This window comes from Vulpes lagopus, chromosome 4 (assembly GCF_018345385.1).
Source record: "Vulpes lagopus strain Blue_001 chromosome 4, ASM1834538v1, whole genome shotgun sequence".
Classification (NCBI taxonomy): domain Eukaryota; kingdom Metazoa; phylum Chordata; class Mammalia; order Carnivora; family Canidae; genus Vulpes; species Vulpes lagopus.
The window spans coordinates 31,100,544-31,113,315 of record NC_054827.1 but is presented as its reverse complement, the minus strand read 5'-3'; the positions used below and the strand labels follow the sequence as shown (position 1 = coordinate 31,113,315).

Here is a 12,772-nt window from a genome sequence, read left to right as displayed (position 1 = left end):
TAGAAAGGGATATGTGACTAGTAGGAATTCTCAAACTGTAGAAATTATACTTGAAAGCTATACTTACTTCTTCCCTTTGACTACTTCATAGGAACTGGTGTATTTCCTCTTGTTAGCAAAAAGTTCTACCATTTCAGGTATATAATTCGCAAATAGGATCTAAAATGATCAGCAAATAAAATCTTAGGTGTCGTTATTTTCTGACATAGGGGGAAAAGAAGATGCACAAAACTTTCTCTTATCTAGGAGGGATGTGACTGTGAACTCTCTTTAAAAGGCAGACCATTTTTTTTTCTTCCTTACTTCAACCTTTGGATTTGGTTTAAATTGAATAAAGTGCTTTGCAGCATTCAAAATGATGAAAGCAAAGACAAGCAGGAAGGCAACCTTTTTTCCTGCCCATTTTGCTCCCTACTCACATCTAACTGCCTTTCTGACTCCTGGAGCTGGTACTACTTGAAGCCTTCGAAAAAATAAAGCATGTGGGACACAGCCTCTCTCTCCAAGGAAAAATGACTGAAATGAGGGAATGTAACAATGGACAGAGGAATATCACCATAGTGGAATGGAGAATTCTGTTAATGGTTTTTAAGGAATTGAAATTCAAGTCACTAAAAGAAAAGGAGGTTTCCTTTGCCCATGACAAGTGCAGATACTCACATATCTGAGGTAAAATGCTCCTTCAGAGAGAGCTTATGCATTTGGTCTGGAAATAACAGAATTTTCTTCAAATCTAATCTCAAATGCCCTTCTTCCTCTTTGGAAAAAAAGACTGATGGGCAAAAGATAAAGGAATATAGGGTTGCCCAATTCAGTGTAGAGGCTAATAAGGAAAGTCTGTTCTCCTTTGTCTGTCATCCTCATGTTTGGCAATCAAGCGATTACATCATGCTCTCCAGGGGATGTGGTTTGGGAAATATGGGCTCTTAATATCTTCCATTTGCATTTGACATCTGCTCTGAATAATGCAACATTCACTCTCAAACCTATATTGCTTTATTTCTCACCATTAACTACATGTTTTTGGTTTATGTAGCTATATTCAAAGATATTAAAAATATTCTTCACCAAACTCCCCAGAGTGAAAAACATGATGAAGGTCCGTCCTAGGGATGTCTTGGCTACCACATCTCCAAAGCCAACAGTTGACGTTGTTGCCATGACCAGGTAAATAGACTCAAAATATGATATATTCTGTGAATTTCTACCTTTGAGCCAGGGATCACCAGAATTTTCCACCTGTCCAAAGAGAGGAGATTCAGGAAAGATCTCTGAATGGAATCTAAGGGAAAGTTTATAAAGAATAGGCAAAATACTGCATTAGTTTCAGTTAATTCAATCCAAATGAAGTATTAAGTGATTCCCAGGACACACTAAACAGTTTGCAAAGTTTGGGTAGTTATTGTGAGTCTTGTTTTCCTTTATTGTGCTGAACTCTGAGAGGACATGGTAGCTTGAACTCACATTTGGAGGGCTCCATGGGACTGGCTGCCCATATCTTTTTCTCTTCATCTGGGCAAGTGATCACATCCAAGAGTCATGAGACCCCAAAGGCTCTCAAATGGATTAATTATTGTTTATTCTTATTTTTCACTAGCTCAGGGTTATCATTAAAGAAGAAGCACTTAAAAAAAAAGAAGCACTTACATGAGCACTTCATTTCAATGAGCTTAAGCACATGAAGGCTAGTGTCTAAGGAAGAACAAACAAACAAGTTGTCCAGATTATTCTGCCCCCAAAACAAAAAATCTTTTCAGTGATCAAGAAAAACCTGAAGAATTTTTCCTCTGATTTCTCCCAAATAATAATTATATAATGTATAAAATTTTGTTTTTCCATTTTTAGACTTTTCCAAATAGCTTACATATTTCCTTGCTATTCTATTTTTATTTATTGCAAAAAATGATAAAATGTTAGATATGACTGAGAAAAGTAGATTTGTTTCAGTGTTCAGAACTAAAACAGAAATTAGAAATAATATAGTTCACTCAAGTATTTGATCACTTTTTTAAAGTGACCTTTTCTTTTTTTTTTTTTTAAGATTTTATTTGTTTATTCATGAGAGATACAGAGACAGTTGGAGAGGCAGACACACAGAGGGAGAAGCAGGTTCCACGCAGGGAGCCCGATGCAGGACTCGATCCCGGGACTCCAGGATCATGACCTAGGCCGAAGGCAGTGCTAAACCACTGAGCCATCCAGGGATCCCCTAAAAGTGACCTTTTCTTAAGTCTATCTTTCAAAAAATATTTTATTTATTTATTTATTGAGAGAGAGAGAGAGAGAGCAGGAGTGGGTAGAGTGGCAGAGGGAGAAGCAGACTCCCCAGTGAGCAAGGAGCCCAATGTGGGCTTAATCCCAGGACCTTGAGATCATGACCTGGGCCAAAGGCAGACATTTAACTGACTGAGCCACCCAGGTACCCCTAAGAATGAATTTTTCTTAAGTTTGATGAGTAGGTTAAGAGTATAGAATCTTATAATACCCTATTCCAAAATAAGAAAGGGATCATATGTCTTTATTTAACTCCCATGGCTGGCAGTGGATTTTGTTGCAAAGTCTACTAATCTGCTTCCACTAACTTCTGAAATCTTCACTGTTTTCTAAGACTAGTGCATTACAATAAAACCAGTCTAAAGCACACAGATTAAGTCATATATATGTATTTAGTCATATATATATATATGACTATATATATGTATATTCCCACAGGATTAAAATTGTTGCTTGAGACAGTTTCAAGATAAAACCCCATAGAGTCTTTTACAGCATCATCTCAGGACAGGGGTTCGATCCTATTCTGGCACAACATTTTGTATAAATTAAAAATAAATTTATTTCAACCTGGAAATCTCCTTCACAAGTTAAGTCACCCTTTAAGGTTTAGCTCACTCTCTTTGGGAGTGTTTAGTGTTTCAACCACCTTCCCTCCTTCCCTCCCAGCACCTTTCTAAGATCTGACAGCCTCCTGCTGGTCTACTTGTCCACTTTGCTCTTCCTCCTAACCATGTGAGCATAGACCCATCAGTCCCAGATGGAAAATAAGCTAAAGTTAAGGTAAAGGATTATGGGCAAATGTCAAGATATCACTTTTAACTCCATATTGCAAAATTAAAATTCCATGTTTTAAAACTTCATGTTGTTTAACTTTGGATGAGAAGTGCTATAGAGGAGGACACAAGGATGCTCTTCAATTTCCTCTTACCTCCCGACCATTTGCACAAGTTATGTCATCTTTATATTGTACACATACGTGTAGTCCAACCATAATTCCCTCGGTTATGCCTTAGTCTACTTTTAATTCATTCAATAATGATCACCACTACTTTATTTTTATTTTTTTTTTAATTTTTATTTATTTATGATAGTTACACAGAGAGAGAGAGAGAGAGAGAGGCAGAGACACAGGCAGAGGGAGAAGCAGGCTCCATGCACCGGGAGCCCGACGTGGGATTCGATCCCGGGTCTCCAGGATCGCGCCCTGGGCCAAAGGCAGGCGCCAAACCGCTGCGCCACCCAGGGGTCCCACCACTACTTTATATCATGGTTTCCTCATTCCTGAGTTCCTAGTGTTGATTCATCTCCTATGTGGTTGGATTTTATCATCAAGATATATTTTTAGAAGGGACTCATGGGTGTTATTTTCTCTTGCATACTTAAAATGACAGGATAGGCTATAGTTCCACACAACTTTGCAGCCCCTACTCTATCACCATCTGGTATTGCTTGATGTTGATGAGAAATCTGAGGCTAGGTTCATGTCTCCCCCTTATATAGACATTGCTTTCTTCTGCTTGGCTTCTCTCCTTATCTTTGAAGGTCAGTAAACTGCTCCAAAGTATGATTGAAATAAATAATTTCAGGTCATTTTTCCCAGGACATAGTATACCTTTTAACCCATAGATTCAAGACTTTATTTTAAAGCATTTTTCTGGTGCCATTTGTCATGTCCTTTTCTTCAGAAACATTAATCTTATGTTCAGTTGACATTGCTGGAGGAATTTATTCTTTTTCACATCAGTGTTTTTGCTGCAGTCCTGTCTACCATGCTCCTAAGCATGTCTTTGTCACATTTGTTAATTTCGGATCCTTCTAATGTAGTTTTCAGCTCTGGTAATATTTTTCCCTCTTTTCTCTGATATCATTCAGCCCATTTTTCCAATTCCTGCTACTGTTTAATAATCCTTTATTTAAAACCTTATGTATGGGATGCCTGGGTGGCTCAGTGGTTGAGCATCTGTCTTTAGCTCAGGGCATGATCCCAGGGTCCTGGGATCGAGTCCCACATTGGGGTCCCTGATTCTCCTTCTGCTTACGTCTCTGCCTCTCTCTGTGTGTCTCATGAATAAATAAATAAAATAGTTAAATAAAATAAAACATATGTATTTTCTTTAAATTAGGATTTTTAAAGTTTTTCTAGCCTTTTATTTGTATTTTTCTCAAATATAGATTTATTTTTCTTAACTTCTCCTTTGTTTCCTTGGACAAGTTATCTTATAATTGTTCTTAAAACTGTTATATTAAATAACTGTTATTATACTTATGTCTCTGTGTCCTCCACCATAGCTCCTTGTTATTTTTGACAGAATTTACGCATGGGCATCATCCTGATTTCTTTCTGGTTAATACTCACCTTTTAATGATGCTAATTTTTAACCAAAGGCCAATAAGTATATGTAAAGATGGTGAGTTCGGACAATAAATAGCTTTCATTTGGCTTTGTCATTTCAAATATCCTCCCAAGAAAATCTGCCATTTTCTTTGCTCTTGGATGTAACTCTTCTAGGTTTTCAACATTCCAGATGTTGGAATGCCTTACAGTGGATATCCTTAAGTCATAAGCCATTTGGTTGCTTCTCTGTGTTGCTCTGCATGCATCCTTCACTGGAGGTCTCCTCACCTGGGTGACTAGATGCCCAACAAGGGCACATATTCACATGCTTAGAAGGGTCAAGAAAGAGACTTTGATTCAAGTGAGCCTGGTGGAAACTGTGTCCAACCCAAGAGCATGTGCTATTAACAGGGAGTAACTAGTCTTCAACTAGGACTGTTGGTGGCCTCGGGAGAGTGGATTGCCAGAATTTTGTATTTTCCCAAAGAATACAGAAACTTGAGTTTTTATGTGAGCTCTTTATAAAAGCAAGAAAAAAAATATAACAGAAAGTACAAACTAATTAGGTCAAATAAAATAGGTCGATGGGCCACATTCAGCCTAAAAGCCCTACATTGGAACTGCTACTGAAGACAAAAACATCCTGGTACCATGGTTTCTCCTATAACACTCTGTTGCCTACCATTCTGTGATGACCAGCAGGTCTTCAGAAGGACACTGATGATTGCTGCTCTCATGGTGAGCCCATGCACCCCACCGCAATCCTCTAGACTCAGAATCTGCTTGTCCTACTGTGATTTTCTCTCTGGGCAATTTCTCTCCTGCTTAAGGATTGAGGAGGGATGCGGCTGGTTTCAGATTTCTTGAAGGTTCATACCATAGTTTGCATTTGGTGTTTGACATTTTGCTTGTCAGCTGAAGATGGTAACTATTTTTTTCTTTTTTTATCATTAGTGCTTTAATTAATTTTGAAAGAAGGACTCAAGTGAAAAGACTCCTGCTGTATTTTTTTGTTTTGTTTTGCTTTTCTCAAAGACCTCTGCTCTTAAGATCCTACTTCAATATGTGCATTTTTAATGACTTTTCCTCAACTGTCCTCAAGCAATAGAGTTAGCTCCTTCTTGTTGAAACCTATTTATTATAATGCCCATTATGTGAGCTAAGAATGAGCCCTTCCTGCAGGCAAAGGAGGCAGCCATGTATGCAGATTGATTTTAGGAGATCTAAGAAAGCCCCAAAGCTCCCCTTTGCAACTCACCAATTCCTCTCCCACAACTCTTCAGCTTTATTAGTGTGAAAATCTCTCACTGCCTTCATTTCTTTGACTTTTTATTCTTTAGTAAAATGCTGAGACCCCTATAAAGATATAGCAATAAGTTTCACCTATTGCTTATACATTGGAAAGGTAAGCTTGTTAGATCCTTTCCTGAGAGTAAGTTTTGAAAGTTGGAAGACAGAACATAGATGCCTTGAGTGCAGGAAACATGTATTTGTGAAAAATATGGGGGTGCAGAAGAACCAGAAAGGGGAAGTAAAATGATAAACCTCACAGAGTGAGACAGGAATTCAGGTTTGCCTGCATTTTTTAAAGAAAAGAAGTTTATGCTGACCAGCAACATTAGAGAGCTTAATGAGTTGCTTACCAGGTGAATGAATCCTGCAGCAGTGAACCAGGTACTGAGGATTATTGATAATAGTTTGGAAAACTTCACTGAATTGCTAGAGGAAGAAAGACAAAAAGCTGATGGGTTCTGACAGGTTCCAGAAAAACACAATACCCCATCCTCTAAACTCTGGCTACACTAGTGTGGTTCATGGGGTAGAAGCAATGGTACGTTTACCTGGAACATTATTAAAAATTTGGGATCCCAGACACAACCTCTGATCTATAGATCTGCATCCTCTGCTTGATTCATATAAACATTAGAGTCTCAGATGTCCAGCTCTAAACATACTGGGTCATACACACTTGCCCAAAAACTTTACACTTTGTTATGATACCCACTAGCCTGATATTATACTGCTTTTAAAGATATGTGTGTATCATCATAAGATAGATTTGCTAGATTGCTACACTGTCTAAAGTAAAAATAGGAAGTGCAGTGCCCTAGGAATACAGAGCATGGGTTCATAAAAAGGAATTTTGAGTGGATCACAGAAATGTCTCATATTGCTAACCTCATACCAGGATCTTTGAGTGAAAGAGATCAGACAAGCTTCTGTTTCCCAAGTAAAGCTCTAAAATTTAGCTGAAATCTCTGTGGTTTTAAGGTAGGGCCACCTGTTACACCAGAAAAGCCCAGTCCCCACTGTTCCATAACGCATGAACACTTAGCAATGAAATCCACCTGGCCTATAAAATTTGATGCTTCTAGGGAGGATGTAGAGGCATGGAGATTTTCAGTGGGTAACATTAAACCGAACTGCTTAAAACTTTAGAAGTATTGCTGCTCAAAGGTAGTTTGGAATTTTTTTTTTTTTTTGAGGCATTTAGGTGGCTCTATTTTTGTAAGCAATTTCACTGCTGCTACTGGGCACCTCGTGCTCAGAAATTGTCTTAACATTCCTAGACAGAAGAGATGTGATTCATGATAGCAAGTATGTAGAACCAAAGCCTCTGGATTACTTTTAAAATGTTTTTTGAGGAGAGAGACAGAATTAAAGTCTAAATGGCCTTGTTCATTGCAACCCTGCAAAACAAAGTAGAAACAAATTTTCAAGTGATTGCAAACTTCTCAGCCAGCATATGATGTTAATACAGTGGGAGGGAAGGAGTTAATAGTATCTTGGGAGCTAAAATTCTGATGGGAAATGAGATGAAGGTTCAGTTTACATTTTAATTCCTAATCCAAACCAGCAAGTTAGCAGGATTTAAGGCAGGGCTCACTTTTACCTGGTTCTGATGGCTCGGAGAATTTGCAGGATTTGAGGGAGTTCTAGCAACCGCAAAGCTCTCAAGAACCTTAAACCTACAAAGCAATCAAAAGGAAAAATCTGCCAAAAGAAGAGGGTCACTTCTGGGAGTGGTCTGGGTTATAACACAATTGTGACTGTTCATACTCTTCCTCTCTGGGAGATGCTGAAATACAACAGAACACTGCAGATTTAAGAGCGTGGCCTCTAGTTCAAATCCTGGCCCTGGCACTTAACAGCTGGTACAATCTAAAGCAGTTCCCTTAACTTCTCTAGTTCCTCATCTGCAAAATGGGAATTATAAGTACCTACCTCATGGGGCTGTTGAGCTAATAACATAAAACATGTGGAAGCATGACTCAAGTATCATAAGCACCACTCAACACTTCACTCAATTTAACTGCTCTTCAGAATAGACAGTAAATTACTCATAAACCACTTAAACTCCTGACTATAGAATCTCTCAGATCTGCTCCTCAGCCTTCTTCAACATGATGTTTTGCTTTACAAAGTTGGATAATTCTAACAGTAAGGAATATTGGTAGGTAATAGGTAATAATAAAGAATTCCATAAAAAGTGATAAAAGCCACATGCTCATGTGCTGTTCATACATCCACATTAAAGACAAAAAAATAATTAAATAAATCTCTAACATGTCACAGCCTGTCTGGATATGATGATTTACAGCTTTTAAAGACCAAGGGAAGCTTTTCATTTCTTCCAGTCCATGTGGAATCCCAGCATAAAGGTGCTGCAGCGGGATGGGATGTTTGGGCTTTGCCTTTGAGGGTGTGGATGAGCCAGTCCATAAACAATAAACAAACACTGTCACGTACTGTGCATCAGCTATATCACCAGGCACTGAGGTTAAAAAATTAATAAGTTCTGAAATTATATTACAAAACCGTATAATCATATGATAAATATTTTTAAATAGCATTTAGACTTTAAAGGAAAATGAAGGATACTTGTGAGTGAACATAGAGGATTTTTTTTTTTTTTTAGAGATTGTTCCTGAGTCCCACAACACACTTACCCAGCCAGTTACTCCTCAAATAATAAGAAATAAAGGTTGGTGGAATGGTAAATATATCCACAATTGAATTCATCTCCAACCAGAACTTGATCTTGTCATCCGCTGCCACAAACTATAATGTAAGAAACACAAAACTCCAAATTCTGTTACCCTCAACATTTTTCAAATGAACATAAGAGTAGCTTCTTTCAGCTATATTTCACTCATCCACAAAAGCTTTGATCTCATTCCATTATACATGTGTATTTATAATATATATATCTACCTACACATATGTACACTTAGCTATATAGATGAATATATATTAGTATAGATCCATTTCTACTGTCCTTATATCTATAAGTGGGTATTCAATAAATGAACCCATTTTACTCACCAGATCTCAACTCCCACACTTCAGAATGAATACTTTGACCTTCCCTACTGCTCCCGGAGCTTTCTGATATATGTTATTACATAGATAAAGCCTCCTATTTGTGAGCAATGAAGATTTAGGGAAAAGCACAACTGTCTGGAGGCTTGGCTGGCCAACCCTGCTGTCTGAGCTTCCCTATTTAGATTGAGAAAGTAAGCATTTCCAGAGGAAGATTACTGTAAAAAGAGGTTGATGGTCTGTGTGGTGAGAGTTAAGTTTTGAAGGAAGGTCACAAAAATACAAGTTATATATATGCACACACAGAGGCACTGTACACACATGTATATATACACATAATGTATATATACACCTGGATATATACACATATACAGTCTTTGATAAGCATCAGATGGACAAATACAATGAAATCCAGATCTAGGATGGATCTTCAACAAGTGCCTGTGGAATGAGAGAATTATTTAATAAATGAATGTAACAAAAATGAAACAAAGATATGTACTTTATACAGTTACATGGCATATTTGCCATCAGTGGAATCAGTGGAGCCAATGGCAGTTTCAGAGGCTATTACTCAGGTTTGCTAGCTTGTGGTTATTAGCAAAGCCTTTTCAGTTGTAGGTGGGAAGCCCATACGGAGGACAGTGTGACAGAGTGATGATATTTAAAAGGAATCATTTCATTTTCATTGAGATTTTTGGCCTAGATACAGTTTCAAGTGCAAGAGAGAGTTTTCATGTCTCTTTATACATTGGACAATTTGGGCACAGACTGTCTAGTTTTAGAGCCTGAAAACATAGGCAGATTGTACAACTAAGGCACATACAGATCTCTCTGGGTTGCACCTGTTGTGTTCATCTGTTTACACCCACTCTCCATAGATACTTACTCTCAACCCAAAATAGAAACTAAAGAACACATTGAAAGTCAAATCAATAGGGATGGTTTTGTCTTCGTAGGAAGAACAGCTTCCAACAGGGCTGGAAAAGGAACAAGAGCAATTTATAAAGATGTACATTTTAAGAGCTCTGACTATATAAGACCAAATAAAGAGAAAGAATAGACAATGTTCTAATTATTTACCATGAATGGTTAATCCAAGACACTTAAGTTCACATCTTAAGGAAATTACTTTTCTCGTGGGAAGAGGTATATACAAACAAAACCATGGACTGCACATGTTGTTTAAAATAACAGGACAATTACCTGTTTTTCCTTTCATAGAGTTTATTGGTTCTATTTCTGTTTTATCAATGAGGAATCAGAGGCATTGAGAGTATGTGGCTCTTCTTGGTTGCAAGACCATCTACCCAGGCAGGACATTTTGGATTCTATACCCCTCTGATACAGAGCTACTCTAAGCCAAATGGATTGATCTGAACCCAAATTTAAAGAAATTTCCTAAAAAAATCAGTAAGGAGTTCACAAAAGAATGACTGCTAGTTTCCCTAGGATTTCTAAAGTTACCTGATTTCTGTGGCCCTTAATCCCAATTTTACTGCAGCTGGAAATCCAATGTAATTCCCAGCTGATCAATGTGGAGTTCATATTAGATTGGGTTGTCTCCAAGAAACCATTCTAACTTGGACATAGAAGAGAAAAGCTTTAGAGAAGAGCAAACAATAACATGCTCCTTTATCCCAGGTGAGCTCTAGCATTTTCCTTTTTCAAAACCATCCAAAGTTGTTTGAAATCTATGAGAAACCCTGAAACAGCTATAGAACTGCTGTTTCAACACTTGAGGACTCCAAAGGCATAGAACACCCTCCTAAGTGGTCCAAGGTTGGATACCATAGCTGGAGGCTTCTAGTCTCAGAGAATCTAGAATAGACCTGTGTACAGCACCCCAGCCCCTAGCAATGCATGATGATAGGATACAGGGGAAACCCGTGCATTTTTCTGTGGAAATGTGTATAGTGCTTCTTGGGGAGAACACTTATCTTTTTTATGAGCTTGTGTGTGTGTATGTCTAGAGGCATGTTAAGCATTACTCTTAACAGACAACTCCAAATTAGCTGGCAACATACGGACATAGCAGTCAAGGGTTACTGGTGATTTTACTTACTCAGAAGAGTTGATGAAATAGATTATAAGAGACCCAATGCTTAATACAAACACAAGGATCACCTGGAAAGAAAAAAAGAAAAAGAAAAACAAGGACCAATGTACAAATCATTTTATTGACATATAAATAAACCAACAAAATTGTGTTTTCTATTTTAATCTTGCCTATATATACATAGCCGTTTTTTCATGCATTCATTTTTCACGCATTCTTTCATTCATTTATTCATCTGCTCAAGAAAAACTGTTTGGACTTTTACTGGGTATTCAAAAAATGACATGCACCCACTCATTTAACTTATATAATTTTAATTCCCATACACTTTAGAATAAACACTTTGGCCCTCCTACTGCTCATAAAGCCTTCTGATCCCAAGAAGTCCTATCATTTATTCATTCCTGCACTCATCAAACCTTTATGGAGTGCTTAATATGTGTTATACACTGTATTGTGTGCTGGAAATGAAAGCTGTTGTATATAGGCTCTGGACTTGAATTGCCTATGATACTGAAACAGAAACAGTCCCAATAGAACCATCTAAAGGACAGTCAAGATTTCGACAGAAGGGAGTGTGCTGTAAATGAGGAATAGAGAAGGAGTGCATTTAACATGCCAGTGTGTCTGGTTTGTGAAAGAAGCAGAGCTGGTGAAATGTAATCAGAAGTTTACCCCTTCAAGATCCTCAAGGCATTTGGATGAAACTTTTGAAGCCTCCATGAATTTGCAGGTAAACTTAAGGTAAACAAACATTCCTCCAGTAATTTCTAATTTCTGAGCCATTTGTTTCTTTATGTTCAGTCCAGTGTATTGGTAATACTAATAATAAAACTGAATTTTAGTTACAATTAAAGCTTTACTCCCTTCCAGCTCAGGTGTTCCTTGAGGTGTTTCCCTGTACTGGGAAAAGGATCAGTTTCCTCCCTATTAACCATCTTTGAGTTTTTATTTCTAGTTGCCCACTGACTAGGTTAACTCTGGCCTCTCCAGAATGGTAGGTCAATGTTGGAGAATGAATAGAAGAGGGTGGTCAGAAGAGGAAATGCTGGACTTGACTGCAATTAGATAACCAGGCTTTCACCCTGGAGCTCTGGGAATGAGAGGTATTTAATGTTTACTTGTATGGGCCATCTCACTGCTCTTTGGAAATACCAATTCAATTAATATTCAAATTTAACAGAGTATTTTTTTAGTACCCATCATGACCCAAATATTATTCTGGTGATTGGGATCAGTGAACAACATATATGAAGATCCCTGTCATACATCTAGACAATAAATAAAGACAACTAATATGTAACTTGCATGGTATGTTAGAAGTTACATGCTAGGAAAATAAAGTTAAGCAAAGTAAAGGGGATCAGAAATACAAGGGCACTGGGGAGAAGGGTTGCAGGGGGGGAAAATATGTAATCACTAATGTCTCATTTGCAATTCCTTTGAATTGGGTGGAAACATGTTTTTGAACTCATTGGTCATGACTCTTTTCTCAGTACACCTCACATGCCTTCTTCTGCTGGAACCCATACCCCTCCAGATGCTTACTTGAGGAGGTAAGAGAAGACTCACATGTGACCCAAATCTGGCCCCTGGAACAGTTCAAGCTTTCTTTGCCCCCAAAATAGCAGAAGTACGGATTATCTTCAGTGTGACAACTTCTGCATAGAGTGGCTAGCCCAACAGCCCCTCATCAGAAATGAGCCAGGTGTCAGTCCTCTTGTATCCCCAGTGTTCCAAGAGATGCAAACTGAAAATTCTGAGCAGTACCCTGTAAG

General features: G+C 38.0%; 1 protein-coding gene across 1 annotated transcript in view; it reads right to left on the bottom strand.

Moving 5' to 3' along the window:
• Positions 1–12,772, bottom strand: part of KCNU1 (potassium calcium-activated channel subfamily U member 1) — a 142,155-nt gene that overhangs the window by 111,347 nt on the left and 18,036 nt on the right. Inside the window, 7 exon segments of the mRNA XM_041751038.1 lie at positions 68–159; positions 1,069–1,239; positions 6,256–6,331; positions 7,506–7,581; positions 8,563–8,674; positions 9,825–9,915; positions 11,001–11,062. Of these exon segments, the coding sequence (XP_041606972.1) occupies positions 68–159; positions 1,069–1,239; positions 6,256–6,331; positions 7,506–7,581; positions 8,563–8,674; positions 9,825–9,915; positions 11,001–11,062 (680 nt within the window).